At 34.8% G+C, this 18,997-nt stretch overlaps 1 protein-coding gene across 24 annotated transcripts in view; it reads right to left on the minus strand.

Moving 5' to 3' along the window:
- The window catches only part of DLG1 (discs large MAGUK scaffold protein 1), a 280,182-nt gene that overhangs the window by 75,789 nt on the left and 185,396 nt on the right, over window positions 1–18,997 (minus strand). For all 24 annotated transcript variants that reach the window (XM_076002734.1, XM_076002732.1, XM_076002729.1 and 21 more), the window contains 2 exons: window positions 16,646–16,766; window positions 15,296–15,452 (listed from right to left, as the gene is read on the minus strand). In XM_076002734.1, coding sequence (XP_075858849.1) covers window positions 15,296–15,452; window positions 16,646–16,766 — 278 coding nt within the window. The remainder of the gene's footprint in view (window positions 1–15,295; window positions 15,453–16,645; window positions 16,767–18,997) is intronic.

The raw sequence follows: 18,997 nt of genomic DNA on the forward strand, positions 1-18,997 counted from the left end.
ATATAAACGTTTTTTATATGCTGCTGGATCTAGTTATTTTGTTGAGGGTTTTTACATCTATTTTCATAGGAGACATAGATTTGCAATTTCCTTTTCTTGTGGTATCTTTATCTGGTTTGGTATAAGGATAATATTGGCTACAAAGAATGAGTTGGGAAGTGGTCCTGAGGTTTCTAACATTTTGGAAAAGAGTTTATGAATGAATGGTGTTAATTCTTCTTTAACTGTTTGGCAGAATGCACCAGTGAAGCCATCTAATCCTGAGCTTTTTCCATTGTGGAAAGTTTTAAATTACTAATTCAATCTCCTTACTTGTTATAGGAATATTCAGATTTTCTATTTCTTCTTCAGTCAGTTTCAGTAGTTTATGTTTTCCCAGAAATTTATCAATAACTATGTAATATATATATAACTAAATAACATATCATATATAACTATATAATGATACACATATTATATGTTTTGCATTTAGAAACAATTTTTGTCTTAAAGTCTACTTTGATATTAGTGTAGCCACTGTAGGTGTGTTTTGGTTTTTGTTTGTGTAATATATCTTTTCCAACCTTTTACTTTTGACCTATGTGTGCCTTTAAAGTGTCTCTCTTGTAGACAGCATAACGTTGGATTCTGGGGTTCTTTCTTTTTTATTGAGACAGAGCCTTATCTGTCACTCTGAGTAGAGTGCAGTGATGTCATCATAGCTTACTGCAACCTCAAACTCCAGGGTTCAAGCCTCCTGCCTCAGCCTCTCAAGTAGCTGTGACTACAGGCGTGCACCACCATGCCCAGTTAATTTTTCTATTTTTAATAGAGATGGGATCTCACTCTTGCTGAGACTGGTCTTGAACTCCTAAGCCCAAGCAATCCTCCCGCCTCGGCCTCCCAGGTGTGAATCACCACATCTGGCAGATTCTGTTTTTTAATCTACCAATCTTTTCCTTTTAACTGGAGTGCTTAATTCATTTACATGTAATGTAATTACTGGTAATGTAGGATTTGTCATTCATTTTGCTATATTTTCTTTGTCTTATGTCTTGTGTCTCTATTCCTCCATTACTGCCTTCTTTTGTGTTAAATAGATATTTCCTACTGTACCATTTTGATTCCTTTGTCATTTCTTTTACTATATATATTTTCAGTCATTTTCCTAGTGGTTGCTTTGGATTATAGTTAACATTTTGTAAGAATTTAGTTTGGATTATACTAACTTGATTTCAGTAGCATGTAAAAACTCTGCTCGTATTTGACTCTGTTCTCTTTACCTGCTTTGTGATGTTACTGTCGATTATTTACATCTTTGTACAATGTGTGCCCATCAACACTGATTTTAATTATTGCTTTATTCAGTTGTTTTTAAAATCTGAATGGAGGAAAAAAAGTTACAAATAAAATAATACCCATATGCTGTTTTATATTTACCTATGTAGTTATCTTTACTGATGTTCTTTATTTCTTTATGTGGATTTGAGTTACTGCCTAGTATCCTTTCATTTTAGCGTGAAGTATTTCTTATAAAGCAGGTTTTCTAGAGATGAACTCCCTCAGCTTTTGTTTATCTAGGAATGTCCTGATTTCTCCTTCATTTCCAAAGAACAGTTTGGCTAGATATAGAATTCAACAGATTTTTTCTTTTTTTCTTTCAGACCTCTGAATATGCCATCTCGCTGCTTTATGGTCTCCATGGTTTCTGATAGGAAATCAGCTGCTGATCTTAATTGAGGATCTCTTGCATGTGATAAGTAATTTCTTTTTTGCTGCTTTCAAGATCCTCTGTCTTTGGTTTTTGACAGTTTGATTATAATGTGTCTATGGTGTGGATCTCTTCAAGTTTATTCTACTTGAAAGTCACTGAGATTCTTAGATGTATATATTAATGTTTTTCAACAAATTATGGAAGCTTTGGGCCATTATTTATTCAAATATTTTTTTCTGCCTCTTTCTCTACTTTTTCAATCCTTTAGGCAATCACATTATATATATGCTGGCATATTTGATGGTATCCTATAGGTCTTTGAGGCTCTGTTAGTTTTCTTCATTCTTCTTTTTCAGTTCTTCATCCTAGAAATCTCAATTGACCCACCCATCTTCAAGTTTGCTGATTCTTTCTTCTGCCAGTTATTTTCTTTTGCTGACCTTGTCTAGAGAATTTTTCATTTCAGTTATTGTACTTTTTAACTCTAGAATTTCTATTTGGTTCTTATTTATAACTTTTATCTCTTTGCTGATATTCTCTTGGTGAGAGACATTGTTCTCATATTTTTCTTTCATTCTTCAGGATGGTTTTAATTATTTGAACATATGTAAAATACAGGATTTAAAGTCTTTGTCTAGTAAGTCCAATGTCTAGGCTTCCCAGCAAGCGCATTGGCAAGGGTAAGGACCTACAGGAAGTCAACAGCCTCGCTGGCAGCTTCCCAGTTCCAAAGCCTGGTTCTTGGTAGTGGCGACAATGGTAGCTGTGGAGGCTGCTGTGTCTAGGGCAGCAGCTTAGGCCACCCTGGGCAGGGTACCCTGGGCGGGGCAGAGGGCTGCCCCTAGGGCCACCCTGGGCCTTAGGCCAGCTTAGGCCATCCTGGGCGGGGCAGAGGGCTTGGTGGAATTTTGATCCTCTGCCAGACACATACCAAGAGGAGGTGAAGGGTCACGCCTCTGGAAGATAAAATGAATATTCTCCAGAAGCCTGACTAAGGCGTGAGTCAGAGGGAAGTGTGCTGCTTTTATAGTGTTAATCAGTCAGCTGCGTGCACCATTAAGAAAAACAAGAGGGACCCTGGGCCAGTGTGAAGAGTATGTCACTCATTTGCTCCAAGCTGCTCTGTATTCCCTACAGACAATTTCTACTGATTCATTTTATTCTCTTGTATATGGGCCATATTTTCTTTTTATTCATGTCTTATTTTTTTTGTTGAAAACTGGACATTTAAAATAAATACAATGTGGGCAACTCTAGATATCAGATATGTCCCCCTGTCTAGGGCTGCTTGTTGTTGTTTGTCACAGCTGTTGTTTAGTGACTCTTCTTAATTTTTAAAAGTCTGCATTCCTTATTGTGTATGGCAACGAAGTCTCTGACTGGTTAGCTTAGTGGTTAGTTAATGATTGTACAGATATTTCCTTAAATGCTTGGAACTAATAAGTCTTGCATTCTTTGCCAAGGGGTCTTGGTACATGTTGGGGGGCCCACCTTCAACACGCAGATAAGCAGTTGATAACTCTGCCTTGATCTTCGCTTCCTGCTTGCAGAGAACCTCATGTTCAGCCAGAGATGAGAGTTTAAGGCCTTTTCAGGTCTTTCCAAAGCATGTACACATTCATGAACATGTGCATGGTTTTCTAGGTTCTAAGGAGTATGTTGGAGGTTTTCAAAGGCTCTCTGGAGAACTCATTTCCCAGATTTTCCTTTTAAGCATTTTGATTAGTCTACTACTATTTGTCTCAGCATGCTGCCTGAGATATTGGTAACAGTTGAGGGCAACATAAGAAAAGATATTCAAAACTAACCTAAATTGTTTTGACAATTATCTCAGGGGAAAGACTTTCTGCTCAGAGGAAGCTCTTGAATCAGGTCAAATATAGAAAGCCTTGCAAACAGGATATTCCAGGAACCATCAGAGAGGTCAAAATCACCTCTGGAAAACAGGCTGTGAAAGAGTTCCAACCCATATTCTGCTCCTCCAGTGGCTGCCAGGTTATTGGTTTTCACTGGAGATTGTGGGCTATTACTATTAAGTTTTCAAGGCTACCCTGATGCTGTAGAGCAGAGGATGGGACCAAGACAAGTAATATCTCATTTATAGTGTTTTAAAGTGTAGTATTCTACACATGTAATAGATTTAGATTATAAAAGCTTCATTATTCAACAAAATTGAATTTTCAAAGGCAATTTTTTAATACATTATTAATTTACTTAACTTTTCTTTTTCTTTCTTAGGGGACAGAGGGATCTAATCAAAGGTAATTTTTATAAACTTATTATTTATTTCCTTGCTCTTCCAAATAACTTATACTTTCCTCAGTAATGTGGGTTATCACCAAGAATATCAATGGCAGAGTTGTCTTTAGAACAGTGGTTCTCAAAGTTTAGTCCCAGAAGCAGCAACATTAATATCAATAGCTCATGGAAACTTGTCAGAAATGCAAAATTTCAGATCTCAACAAAGTCCTACTCAATCAGAAACAGTGGAATAGGGTCCAGAAATCTCTATAGGGTCCAGCACACTCTATAGCAGTGTGCTATAGTCCTAGCTACTCCAGGCCTCTAGGTGATCCTGATACAAGATTATATTTGAAAACTGCTAAATTTTGTCTAATTAGATAAGTTAAATGTGTTTGTTCTAGGGTTTTATTTAGTTTAAGGTAACTTTTCTTATGTTTTTCTTTTGCTCCTAAAGCATTACAATTTTAAGGTTACTGATGGATACTGCCAAACATAATGCTACATTATACTCACATTAGAGTGAGTAGCAGAATGGAGACTTAAAGGGTTTATAGACACAAGGCTTTCAGTGCTAAAACCAGGAAAGTTCTGGGTGTACCAGGTTTTGTTGGTTGCCCTAAAATACTTAGCAGTATGTCAGCGTCCCATATAAAGTGATCCCACATGGACAATTTAAAAACATTTATTTTTACTTTGAGTTTCTCACACTGAACTGAAAATTTATTTTGACACAGAGGCAAGGTGAGGCTCTAAGCTAATTTTATTCCTCTAAATAACTAGCTAATTTGTCCAGCAACATTTATTTTTAAAAAAAAAAAAACCCATTCCTTTACCATTCATTTGTCCTTATCACACTGCAACATTTTAAAAAATTAAATTACAGGCTGGGCATGGGGGCTCATGCCTGTAATTCCAGCACTTTGGGAGGCCAAGGCAAGAGGATCGTTTGAGGCTGGGAATTCAAGACCAACCTGGCCAATACAGCAAGAATCATTGTCTATAAAAAGTAAAATAAAAATAATTAGCTGGGCATGGTGCAGTGTGCTATAGTCCTAGCTACTCAGGAGGCTGAGTCAGGAAGATCACTTGAGCCCAGGAGTTTGAGCTTGTAGTGAGCTGTGATTGTGCCAGTGCACTGCAGCCTAGGTGACAGAGTGAGACCCTGTCTCTAAAAATAAAAATAAATTAAATTACAGTATACTTTACAAATAATGAAATGAATTGGAATAGCTCAGCTGAAAGGGTTTTGACAGCTGTATACAATCATGAAACCACTACCCAAAACAATATATATATATCTTTTCCATCTACCAACCCAGAAAAGTTCCAATATGCACCTTTATAGTCAGTGGCAATCACTGGCAACCACTTTCTGACTTCTATCAGCACAAATGAATGTTACCTGCTAATGACTATTACATAACGAGAATCATACAGTATGTGTTTTTGTGGTGTCTGTTTTGTTTTGCTCAACATATTTCTTAGAGACATTTATATTATTTTGTGTTTCAGTAGTTTGTTCCTTTTTATTTCTGAGTAGTATTACATTGTATAAATATACTACAATTTATTTAGCTATCTTCCTGTTGAGGGAAACTTGGATCATTTGCAGATCTGATTATCATGAATAAGAGCATTGTGAACATTCTCATCAAAGTGTTTTTGTGGACATAAGCTTTCATTTCTCATGGGTGAAACCCAAATGATAAGGTTAGATCGATGTTTAACTTCTTTTTTTTTATTTCAGGAAATTATGAGAGTACAAACATTTTGGTTATATTTTATATCTTTGCCTCTCCCTAGCAAGGGTTAGATGCATGCCCTTCCACTCTACAATGCTCACCGCGTCCCTCAGTTGTGAGTCTACCCCCTCCAATCCCCGAATCCCTGGAGAACACTACCACCATGTGAGCACCATAGCGTTAATCAGTCAGTACCAATTTGATGGTGAGTACATGTGGAGTCTATTCTTCCGCTCTTGTGTCACCTCACTTTGGATAATAGGTTCAAGCTCAATCTAGGAAAATATAAGCAATGCTAGATCACTGTCGTTTCTTATAATTGAGTAATATTCCATTGTATACATATACCAAATTTTAATAATCCCCTCAAGAATTGACGGGCAGTTGGGTTGTTTCCACATCCTTGCAATAGTGAATTGTGCTGCCATAAACATTCAGGTGCAGATGTCTTTATTAGAGAATGTATTTTGCTCTTTTGGGTAGATGCCTAATAATGCTATTGCTGGATTGAATGGTATTTCTATTTTTAGCTCTTTGAGGTATCTCTAAATTCTTTTCCACAGAGGTTGCACTAATTTGCAGGCCCACCAGCAGTGTAAGAGTGTTCCTATCTCTCCACATCCTCGCAAGCATTTGTTGTTTTGGGATTTTTTGATAGAGGCCAATCTCACTGGGGTTAGATGATATCTCATTGTGGTTTTGATTTGCATTTCTCTAATGATTAGAGATGGTGAGCATTTTAAAATATGTTTGCTGGCCATTATTCTGTCTTCTTTTGAAAAGTTTCTGCTCATTTCCATTGCCCATTTATTGATGGGGTTGATTTTTTCCTTGTTGATTCTTTTAAGTTCTAGATAGATTCTTGTTATCAGACCTTTATCAGATGTGTAGAGAGCAAATATTTTCTCCCATTCTGTAGGCTGTCCATTCGCTCTAATAATAGTGTCCTTGGCTATGCAAAAGCTTTTTCATTTGTTCAGATCCCATTTATTTATTTTTATTGCTGTGGTGATTGCTTTGGGGGTCTTCTTCAAAAATTCTTTGCCTAGGCCGATGTCCAAAAGAGGCTTCCTAACATCTTCTTCTAGAATTCTTAAGGTTTCATGCCTTAGGTTTAAGTCTTATCCATCCTGAGTGGATTTTTGTGAGAGGTGAGAGGTAGAGATCCAGTTTCATTCTTTTGCATGTAGCTATCCAGTTTTCCCAACACCATTTATTGAAAAGAGATTCTTTTCTCCAATGTATATTTTTGTCTGCTTTATCAAAGATTAGATTACCATATGTAGATGGTTTCATCTCTGGAATCTCAGTCCTGTTCCAAAGATCAATGTCTGTTCTTGTGCCTATACCAAGCTGTTTTAGTTATTATAGCTTTGTAGTACAGCTGAAAGTCTGGTAGACTGATACCTCCCAGTTTACTCTTATTACTTAAGATTGCTTTGGCAATATGAGGTCTTTTCTGGTTCCACACAAAGTGAAGAACTATTTTTTCTAGATCTATAAAGAATGATGATGGTACTTTGATGGAGACTGCATTAATTCTGTTGATCACTTTAGGTAATATTGACATTTTAATGATACTGATTCTACTAATCCATGAGAGCAAGGTAGATTTTTCCCTCTGTTTACATTTCCTACAATTTCTTTTCTTAGTGTTTCATAGTTTTCCTCATATATGTCTTTCACATCTTTCGTTAAATATATTCCTAGATATTTAACTTTCTTTCACTTCAGAGTTTTACCAAACATACAAAGAACTCATGCCTATACTACAGAAATTATTCCACAACATTGAGAAAGATGGTATCCTTCCTAATTCATTCTACGAAGCCAATATCACCTTGATACCAAAGCCAGGAAAGGACACAACAAAAAAAGAAAATTACAGACCAAAATGCCCCATGAATATAGATGCAAAAATCCTCAACAAAATTTTAGCAAATAGAATTCAGTAGCACATCAAAAAAATAATTCACCATGACCAGGTGGGCTTTATTCCAGGGATGCAAGGCTGCTTCAACATATGCAAATCTATAAATTCGTCTCATAAATAAAAGCAAGAACAAAGACCATATGATTCTCTCAATAGAGGCAGAAAAAGCATTTGACCAAGTCCAACACACCTTTATGATAAAAACTCTTAACAAAATAGGCATAGATGGCTCATATCTTAAAATTACCAAGCCCATTTATGACAAACCCACAGCCAATATCATACTGAATGGGGAAAAATTGAAACCATTCTGACTTCGAAGTGGAACTAGACAAGGATACCTACTATGTCCACTTCTATTCAGCATAGTGTTTGAAGTCCTAGCTATAGCAATCAGGCAAGAGAGGGGTATTAAGAGCATCCAAGTGGGGCAGATGAGATCAAACTCTCGCTCTTTGCCAGTGATATAATATTATATATAGAAAATCCCAAAGGATTTGTCAAAGAGACTCCTAGATTTGATAAATGAATTCAGTAAAGTCTCAGGTTACAAAATCAATACACACAAATCAGAGGCATTCACATATGCCAATAACAGGATATTTAACGTCTTAAAAAAATCTCCCTAAAAGTTCTTGTACTGGTGTACCATTTTACATGCCCACCAGTAATGAATGTGAGTTGCAGATACTCCAACATCTTCACTAATGAATGTTGTTAATTTTTTTTCTTTAGCCATTCAACTAGGAGAGATATGATATTTCATTATTTAGGCTTTAAAAATAATTATTTTTATTTAGGCATAATTAATCTTTTTTGGTATACAGTTAAGAGTTCTGTGTAGTCACCACCACAATCAAAATACAGAACAATTACATCACTCCTACCCAAATTCCTTCAAACCTTGTTATTCATTGCGGCTTTTACATTTCTCTGATATTGTATGTTAAGCACCTTTCCATTTATTTATTGGCCATTCATATATCTTCTTTTGTGAAATATCTGCTGAAGTCTTTTGCGCATTTTAAATTGGGTTACTCACCTTTTTATTGTTGAGATATTTATATATTTAGATACAAGTATTTTGTGAGACGTATGTACTGAGAATATTTTTTACCACTGTGTGGCTTGCCTATTTGGTTTTTTTTTTTTTTTTTTTGAGACAGAGTCTCGCTTTGTTGTCCAGGCTAGAGTGAGTGCCGTGGCGTCAGCCTAGCTCACAGCAACCTCAAACTCCTGGGCTCGAGTGATCCTTCTGCCTCAGCCTCCCAAGTAGCTGGGACTACAGGCATGTGCCACCATGCCCGGCTAATTTTTTATATATATATGTCAGTTGGCCAATTGATTTCTTTCTATTTATAGTAGAGACGGGGTCTCGCTCTTGCTCAGGCTGGTTTTGAACTCCTGACCTTGAGCAATCCGCCCGCCTCGGCCTCCCAAGAGCTAGGATTACAGGCATGAGCCACAGCGCCCGGCCCCTATTTGGTTTTTAATGGCATCTTTTTTATGGTTAGTGTTTTATATATCTTGTCCAAGTAATTGTTGCCTACCCTAGGCTTGCCAAGGATATTATCCAATGTTTTCTTCTAGGTAGATTATGTTCTGGGTTTTACATTTGGATTTACCTTCCATTTAGAATTAAGTTTTCTGTCAGGAGTAAGACTGGTTTAAGGTTCATGTTTTTACACACAGATAGCTAGTTGTTCCAGCACTATTTGTTAAAAAGACTTTCCCTTCTCTATAGAACTGACTTGGCTCTTTGGTCCTATTTAAGAAATTTGTCTAATCCAAGTTCACTAAGGTTTTCTTGTATGTTTTCTTTTATATGTTTAGTTCTACGATCCTTTTCAAGTTAACTTTTGTATATGGTGTGAGGTAAGGACTGAGATGATTCTTCTTTTCCTTTTTTTCTACTTATTCTATCAATTATAGAAGAGAGTGTTTAAATCTCCAACTGTGATTACAGATTTGTCCATTTCTCTTCTTAGTTCTTAGTTTTTACTTCATGTTTTTGAAAGGATTATCAAGTACATGCACATTTAGGATTGTTATGTCTTCTTGATGAAATGAAATATATCTATAATAACACTGTTTGTCTTTTTTTTGAGACAGAGTCTCACTCTAGAGTGCCATGGTGTCAGCCTAGCTCACGGCAACCTCAAACTCCTGGGCTCAAGCAATCCTTCTGTCTCAGCCTCCCATGTAGCTGGGACTATAGGCACACGCCACCATGCCTGGCTAATTTTTTCTATATATTTTTAGTTGGCCAATTAATTTCCTTCTATTTCTTAGTAAAGAGGGGGTCTTGCTCTTGCTCAGGCTGGCTTCAACTCCTGACCTTGAGCGATCCTCCTGCCTCGGCCTCCCAGAGTGCTAGGATTATAGGCGTGAGCACTGCACCCAGCCCACTGTTTTTCTTAAGTTCAATTTTGTCTCATATTAGTACAGTAGCTTTAATATGCTGTTTACCTGGTGTACTTTCTTTCACTCTTTTACTCACAACACATTTGTCTTTATATTTAAAGTGAATTTCTGATAAATAGTATATCATTGGGTCTTGCTTTTCTGAACCCAGCTGACAATTTCTTTATATTAACATTTATTGCAATATAATTATTAATATAGCTGGGTTTCAATCTCACATCTTGGTATTGTTTTATATTTACTTGGTCTGGTCTTCCTTTCCTGTCTTTGTGTAAAGCATATAGTTTTTTCAGTGTTCCATTTGATCTCCTATACTGATTTTTTAAAATTATAACTCTTAAGGCACTTTTAGTACTTCAGCTAGGGATTATAATATTAACTATAAGTTATAACAGTCTACTTTCAAAAAATTTATACCACTTCAGAAACTGTATAAGAAACAACTATATAATTTCCATCTTTCCTTTCGATTTGTGTGCTAGAGGTCTTCTATTTTAGTTCTACATATGTTATAACACCCACGACCCATTGCTATTTTTTTGTTTTAAACAGCCAATAGTCTTATAATAAAATATATAAAGTTTTTCTTAAAAGTTAAAAAAATAGATCTTTTATATTTATCCAGGTTGTTTACCCTTTCTGTTTTTTCTAATTCCCTTCTGCAGAGCTGGGGTTCTGTCTGGTATAATTTCTCTTCAACCAGAACAATTTCTTTAGTATTTCTTGTAGATCTCCAGAGATAATTTCTCTCTACAACTATTTGCTTGAAAATATCTTTATTTCATTTTCATTTCTGATGAATAATTTCACTGAATATGAGTCTATGGTGACTTTTTTTTCCTTTCAGCACTTTGATGATATTATTCAATTGCATTATGCCTTCTACCATTCCTAGTGAGAAGTCAGTAGTCATTGTATTATTGTTCCTCTGTATGTAACGTGTTGTTTTATCCCTATTTTTAAGATATGCTGTTTAGCACAGGTTTTTAGTATTTTGATTATGGTGTATGTAAGTTTGGTTTTCTGTGTATGTATCCTGCCTGGGTTTGCTAAGTTTCAGAGATTATGTGGGTTGTTATGTTTTACTGTTTTGGAAAGTTCTTTGTCATTATTTCCTCTTTGACAGACATTGTTCCATAGATATTGGATGTTCTAGCTTGTCTTTTCCACCCAATTTTTTTCTTCTCCCCTTGCCTGAAGTTTCTGTTTGGAAATTTTCTTTGATCTATGTTCAAGTTCACTGACTCTTTCGTCTCTTAATTCCACTGTCCTATTAAGTCTTTCAAATAAAATTTTTATATTTGACAGATTTTCCATTTCTAGCCCATTTCTATGTAATTCATTTTCTATGCTTTTGGGTCTTTGTTGAAATTCTCTAATCTCTTCATCCACATTGTCTACCGTTACCTCTGGATTCTTAGCATTTTTATCATCATCATGATGATTTTATCATAATTATTTTAAAGTCTTTTCTGATATATTTGATATCTGGGTCTTCTCTTGATTTACTTCTATTGACTTCTTTCTGTCTTTCCAAAAAGTTATTTTCTTCCTTCTTTGCATGTGTTGTAATTTTTAATTATAAAGTAGACATTGTAGTAAAATAACAGTAGAGACTGAGGCAAATAATATTTACTTCCAGAAGATGAAATAATCCATGTGTCTGGCCTCTAGGGTCAGGAGCTGTATCAGTATGGTCTATAGTTGAACTGCAATTGGATTTTGTTGCAGCTTTAATTTAGTTTAGTTTAAAATGTTCTGAGAGTGGAATCAAGACTTTCCTTCTGAGGGACTCACAGTGTAAGTACTGGTAAGATTCAAGAGACTCATGTTTTATAGCCACCAACTTTCAAAACTCTATGCTTTATAACCCTGCTGCCAGCTACCTGGACTGCTGGTTAAATTCTCTCTGCCCTCTAGATCTGCCTTAGGCTTTCTGTGTTTTGGAAGATCTGTCTCTCTCTCTCTCTTTCCACATTGCCTTAGAGGGCTTCATCTCAACTCTCTCGTACCATTCCCACTCTTCCTATTGTTGATTTTCATAAATCTTTTGCCCAGGGTCCTCCTACATTTAGTGGGCAGTTGCCTTGTATTTAGGGATGTCCTATATGATTCAGGACTGATTCTCTGCCAATTCTCCTATCTTGGCCCCCAAACTTTGGTTTATTGCCTCTGAGTTTGGCAGGCAGGTGTAGACTTGCTTTGTGTCTTCTCAGAATTTTTATCTGTTTCACTAGTCCACATGAGGCAATTACATGTTTGGTAAAGTTTTGGCTAATATCTCCCTATCCCTGTCTACGCCTCCTCTTTCCATCACTCTACCAAACATGAAAGCTGCTGTGCGTATCTTCTCTTTTAGTTACTTTCTGGACATTAGGTCCCTAGGTCTCTTTGAATCCTCAGTTCTCTGATGGGTTTAGTTTTTCTAAACTTATCCAGATTGTTTTGGTTGTTAGGATAAGAGTGATGGTCTATTGAGACTTTCTATATTCTAACACCATAACTAGGTGTCACTCTATTGCTTTACAAATTTGTTCCAATAATCACTGTTTGTTTGTAGTACTATGCTTTTTAAATTGTTGTAGCCTTAAACATAAGTGGAGCTGCCATTTAGTTGAACTGCATATTTAAAATTTTCTTTATTTTCTAAGACTGTAGTACTATAATCTTTAATAAAGTATTGCTGCATATTTGAAGACTCAAGTGCACAAGAGTTATTTTCATTCAAATACCAGATGGTTGCACCATGATCCCAGAACTAAAATAAATATAGGCTTCCACTTCTTTTGTAAATAATCAGTCAACCATCTTTCTGTCCTGGATTCAGTATATCCTTGAACTATAAAGGATCCTCAAAAGGACAGGATGCAGAAATATGTTGATACTTCTATGTCAGAAGGTCAGATGGTAAGAAAGAATGGTCTGAAAACTACATAAAGTATGCAGTTCACATTTCTGGAATGCTTTTTCTATCATGTTCCAGCCACATTTATCTTCAGTTTGAGGAGTATTTTCTGATTTTTTTCCTTTATATTTTGTAGTTGAAAAGGAGTCTATTGATTTATATTGAGGAAATGATTTAAAATAGTCAACAATAATGAATGGCACTATTGATCCAGGATATAAGGTTTGTCTCTATATCTCAAATCCTAAAGTTTCAGAAAGCATTACCTTACACTTTTTAATTAAAAAAAAAATAGCACAGTATAATTGAGTGGTTATGGTAAATCCTATCTGTACCATTTATTAGCTATTATTTGCTACTATAGGCAAATTAACCTCTAAATTTTATTTTTCTCACAGGAAAAATGATGATACGAATGATAATCCTGGAGTTCACCACAAGCAACATAAAATTTTTCACTGGAGCACTATTCCCCAATTCAGACACCACTGATTCCCACAAAAAAGTAAATAAAGTACTACTGAACATAAGCTTACAATGCAAAATTTGGAACGTGAGAAAACAATTCACCACGAGGCACAACATATCACGTATTAGAGAGCAAGAACTCCAGAAAACAGAATTACTATATATAAAAGTAAGTATGTTTAACAGAAAAACCTAATAATCAAAACCACCAAAGCAGTTGGAAAAAAAACCAGGGAGAATATTTAGGAAAACATGGTATTTTGAAATTAAAATCTTAGTTTTGGCTTACAGAGAAGATTAGATACAGATCAAGAAAATTTATAAATAAGAAAATAGACCTAAAGAAATGACTAAAATGAAGCACAAGGAGACAGAGTTGATAAATATAAAATTGGAGTTAAAAGACACAAAGAACAAAATGATAATATCCACTCATAGTTGTTCAAGAAGGACAGAATACATATAACATGGGAGAGGCAAAATGTGAGAAGACAATGGCTAAAAAGTTTCCAGAACTGATAAAAGACATGACTCCTCTGATTCAATAAGCATAATGAATCCCAAATAGAATAAATGTTAGACATAGACATTGTTTCACATTTTAGTGAAACTATAGCACACCAAAGACAGAGATCTTAAAAGCAACCAGTGAAAAAAACCCAAATAACTCACAAATAAGACAGAGAGCAGACCTTTTGTGTTAAATAGCAAGAAGCAGGCCAAATAGCATAAAATCTCATTTTCAAAGTACTGAGAGACAAAAAGTGTCAACCTATAATCTCAGATTGAATTATATTTATAAGTGAAGTAAAATAAAGGTATTTTTAGATAAAGTCTAAGAATATTTCCCATTAAGAAACCACTGTTGAAAAAACAAACCATGGGCTCACACTAAAATGTATTTTGATATTTGAGTGACATTTTTGCTTTTTACAGAGTTCTGCTAGTATATAGATGATAGAAGCTAGAGAAGCTAAATTTTCTACAATAAATAAGATAATCCAATACAACAAATAACTGTCCAATCTAAATGCTCTTGTTATTGATCCACTGAGAAACACAGAAAAAAGAAGATACAATTAGAATGGTAAACAAACAAACAAAAACTGTATGCCATGTGAGTTAACTGTTAAAAAACAAAAATATAAATGACTATATTTGGGAGTATAAAAATGAAACAGAAATAAAATTCTAGAAAGAGTATAATTAGAAGTAAAGCTTCCTAAGGCCTATATATCACAGTAGAACTATAGATCAGTTTTAGTGTAAAACTGTGTGGGTAACTGCAACATAAGCACATAGACAAATTTACAATAAAAAGAGAAGTAAAGATGAGGCAAATATCAAGTAAAAAAGTTTAGATAGCCATATTAATATCAGAAAATACATATTCTAGGACAAAAACCATTATTATAAAGAGTCATTATATAATTATAAAATTATATGTACCTAATAACATGGTTTCAAAAGATGTAAAGAAAAAGCTAATGCTACAAGGACAAACTGCTAAAACCATCATCATTTTGGACAACTTTAAAAACCTTTTTTAACAGATCAAACAAACAGATTAAAATATAAAGAAGTATATACAAGTAACAAGCTTGAGTTACTATTACACATAGAGAACCTTACAGTCAACAAATAGAGAATACTTTCCTCAAGCACATTTATAAAACTGACCTCTTGTAAGAATATCAAAGTATTAAAAGAAAATCTATCATCCAGAAAATGTTCTCAGACAACCTATAATTCTACAAGATGTAAAATGTTAAGAAGATAACTCAGATATAGCCATAATTTTGTGATATAAAAAATAAAAAAAACCACCTTTAACAATTAATAGGTCATAGTGAAAATAATAAATTATCTTGATTAACATATCTTACCGATATAATACGATCTCCTTTTCTGAGCTCTCCACTTAGATCAGCAGGTCCTCCAGCCAAGATAAAGGAAATAAATATTCCTTCTCCATCCTCACCTCCTACAATGTTGAAACCAAGGCCTGTTGAACCACGATGAAGGACAACTTTTCTAGGTTCCCTAAAAATTAAAAAACATTTATTTATAACTTGGAAATTTTACAGAAAACCTGTAATTCTATCAGTGAGAACTACTTGTTAATAACTCTGACGTTACAAAACTATAAAGAAACCTAGGTGAAATATAAACAGTTTTTCCAAAACAGTGGGATAAAGAGATTCTTTGAAAGCCTAGAAGTTAAGACTTAGAAATCAAATGGAAAAAAATCTAATTTTATATAAAATTCAAACAAAAATCAAACCAAACAGAAAGGAAAAAATAATGTGGAAATTAAAATCATAATATAAAGAGCCTATCAGGAAATATATACACTCATGAAAAGTTGTTGCATACACTTTAATGCCTACAAAACAGTCACTACCCCTACTACTGCTTAGATGTTTAAAAGCAGCTATCCCTTTGTTTTAGAGAAGGTAAATTTTATGTGCCTGGATTATCAAGGATATATATCAAACAAAATAAACACTACTTGTTGAATTCCGAACATGAATCAAATTGCCATAATATTTTATGGTATCTATTAGATAAGGAATATATAAAAAGCTAGTTTAAAATTTGCCTAAGTATATTCTTAACTTAGTTTTACCAAGCTAATTTCTAAGGATAATGTACCAAGACTTACAAAAAAGCAATATTAAAAAAAGGAGCTGTAGCCGGGCGCGGTGGCTCACGCCTGTAATCCTAGCACTCTGGGAGGCTGAGGCGGGCGGATTGCTCAAGGTCAGGAGTTCGAAACCAGCCTGAGCAAGAGCGAGACCCCGTCTCTACTATAAATAGAAAGAAATTAATTGGCCAACTAATATAGAAAATTAGCCGGGCATGGTGGCGCATGCCTGTAGTCCCAGCTACTCGGGAGGCTGAGGCAGCAGGATTGCTTGAGCCCAGGAGTTTGAGGTTGCTGTGAGCTAGGCTGACGCCACGGCACTCACTCTAGCCTGGGCAACAAGCGAGACTCTGTCTCAAAAAAAAAAAAAAAAAAAAAAAAAAAAGGAGCTGTAATTTATTTGCAATATAAAATATTTTTATATCGTGGGCTCTTTAATGAATCCTCCAATGGAAAAAATTAAGGTTTAGGTTTATCAACTGTTAATAAATTTTTTTTATCCTAAGAACTGTGGCTATCTTATGTGGTTGATTAAAATTTATTTTAATAGTTGAATTTCTGAAAGAAAGATGAATGTTAAGTTCCTTACCTTGTAATTTCATCATCTCCGAGCACTACTTTAGAAACTGGTGAGTATCTGGCTGGTGATGCTGGTGTCTGGCCCAAGTAGGGAGATGGACTAACATGGTTATCAACAGGCTGAGGAGAAGCTTCAAAACAAAGAAAGTGAAGAATACTTCAAAAATAAAACAAGTCATTCAGTGCCCCATTTATTGATTATAAATTTAAAAGTTAATGTATAACTCATACTCACTCCTTTGTATATCAGAATTTGGCAGAGAATATTTATTTATCAGCTAAAAACTGGATGAGCTGTTTCCAGGTAAAAACTACTTTAGAATCTGAGAACACTAAAGCAAACAGTCCATTTGGTTTCTTTTGATAAAATACAACTAAAAAGGAGTTTTATATAATACTAACTTATTCATGTAGTGAAATCCAGGAAAGGACATTTAAAAGACTGTCATAGGAAAGACTAAAATAAGTAAATCTGAAGTATGATAAATTCACTTTTTTGAAGAGTTATTTTGCAGATTTCCATTTCAAATAATTATATATAGTTGAAATTTGACTGTGAATAATGAAAATCAGAAGCTTAAAAATAAGTGCAAAAAGCCTATGTCCTTATTCCAGCTTAAATCTGTCAACCTGGTAAAAAAGCAAAAATAAAAAATAAGGAAAAACTATCTATTGATTCATTTTGATGACAATAAATATCATGGGTTGTCATTCTACCAAATGCTAGGTACAGAAAATTATAAAGATATTCCTGACCACGCTTTCCAAAGACCCAGGTAAGTAACACATTTCAGTTGTAGCTTACAGATACAATATACTTGAATTATCTAAACTGTTACCAAAACACATGGAAAGCAATATTTAATTATCTTGAGGCCTTACTACGATAAAGTTACAAAGCATTTTAAATTTAGCTGTAATATTTACTATCAAATATCAATCTCTTCTTTTGAATTACTGAATACCAAAATGGACAAAGCACTATGCTACCCACTAGAGGTACAAAAATGCAGGGATCATTGGTTCAAGTCATCACAGTGCTCAGGTGACATAAAGGAATAAAGTGATCTCGGTGAAAGGCAATAGGAAATTCCTGGAACTATGGTATACAGAAAAATGCTTGCTCTATCAAAAGGATGCAGCATCTATACATCTCTATCTGTACAAAAAGAAAAATCTACTGATAGACTTTATCAATGTCTATTGATAGTACAGGGTTCAGCGATCTAGTACAGTCTAGCAGATTAATAGGTTTGCAGTACCAAAGCAATTATTTCCTATCCAGTTCACATATGAGATGCATTTTTATATTTGAGCCAAAGGACTTTCTTCCAGTGGCTCTTGCCTTTCAAAGTCTTTCCTAAGTGATATGTAAGAGTATCTGTGATTTATTAGGGATAATGCATGTAGCCCTGAAGCAATAGATACCCACATGAACCTCTTTAATCACCAGCCTTTTAAAAATCTAGAGTTTACTGATTTTTTTATTCTTAAATTCCTTTGCTGTATTATCATGTTTGGATGGAACAAAAAGACAACCAGACAAGAAATTCAATCAAATGTTCAAGCCAGAAAATGTACCTTTTCTCTGCCATATTCAGACTTTATCAATAGATCTTTTCTTAAGCAGTTAATCTGACATGTAAGGCATAGTATCTTACACAGCAAGGACTAAAAATTAATGTTCCTATGAACAAAAGGACAGCCCCAAAGAAGGATCAGATAAGAAAGTACTATTTATTATACCCCAAATCTGACATAGTAAGGTCCCCCAGTGAACTACAAAATAAGAGAGCCTAATTCATTATCCTTAGATATCAAAATTAACGACTCAAGACCTTTAAGGTTTGGGAGAAAAGCAAGGGGACAAGCTTGAAGTGAAAGTGGGAAGAGACTGGTGGCCAAATCAGAAGTTTAACAAGGCCTTTCAGCTAAAGAGAATGTAAGTTAAAAGTGAGAATATATATAATGTTAAAGCATGAGATTTTAATATCAGCAGAGAAACTATATTCTCCATTAGATCCAATGGATTTCTTCTTTTCTTTAGTAATAAAACGACTTTTATTCCTTAGTCCCATATTTTGGTTATTACCCAAATACTACTTTATTTTATTACAACCACTCTTTATCTTCTATGGTTCCCAGATAACTTCTATAACCTTCTTGCTCATTATTTCTTTTTCTAGTCTTGCCCCAAATATTTTCTATCTAGTGTATAAAGTATTTTCTGTCTTTGACATCTGCTCACTTGCAGGGTTGCCTCTGCAAGAAACACCCTCTCCATCCATCTGTGCTTGACAATCACTGCAAAAAATCAAATGTGACCTAGACCTCTTTCCTGCTCCAGTAAAAAGAGACAGAA

The sequence above is a fragment of the Microcebus murinus genome, chromosome 1 (genome assembly GCF_040939455.1).
Source record: "Microcebus murinus isolate Inina chromosome 1, M.murinus_Inina_mat1.0, whole genome shotgun sequence".
Classification (NCBI taxonomy): domain Eukaryota; kingdom Metazoa; phylum Chordata; class Mammalia; order Primates; family Cheirogaleidae; genus Microcebus; species Microcebus murinus.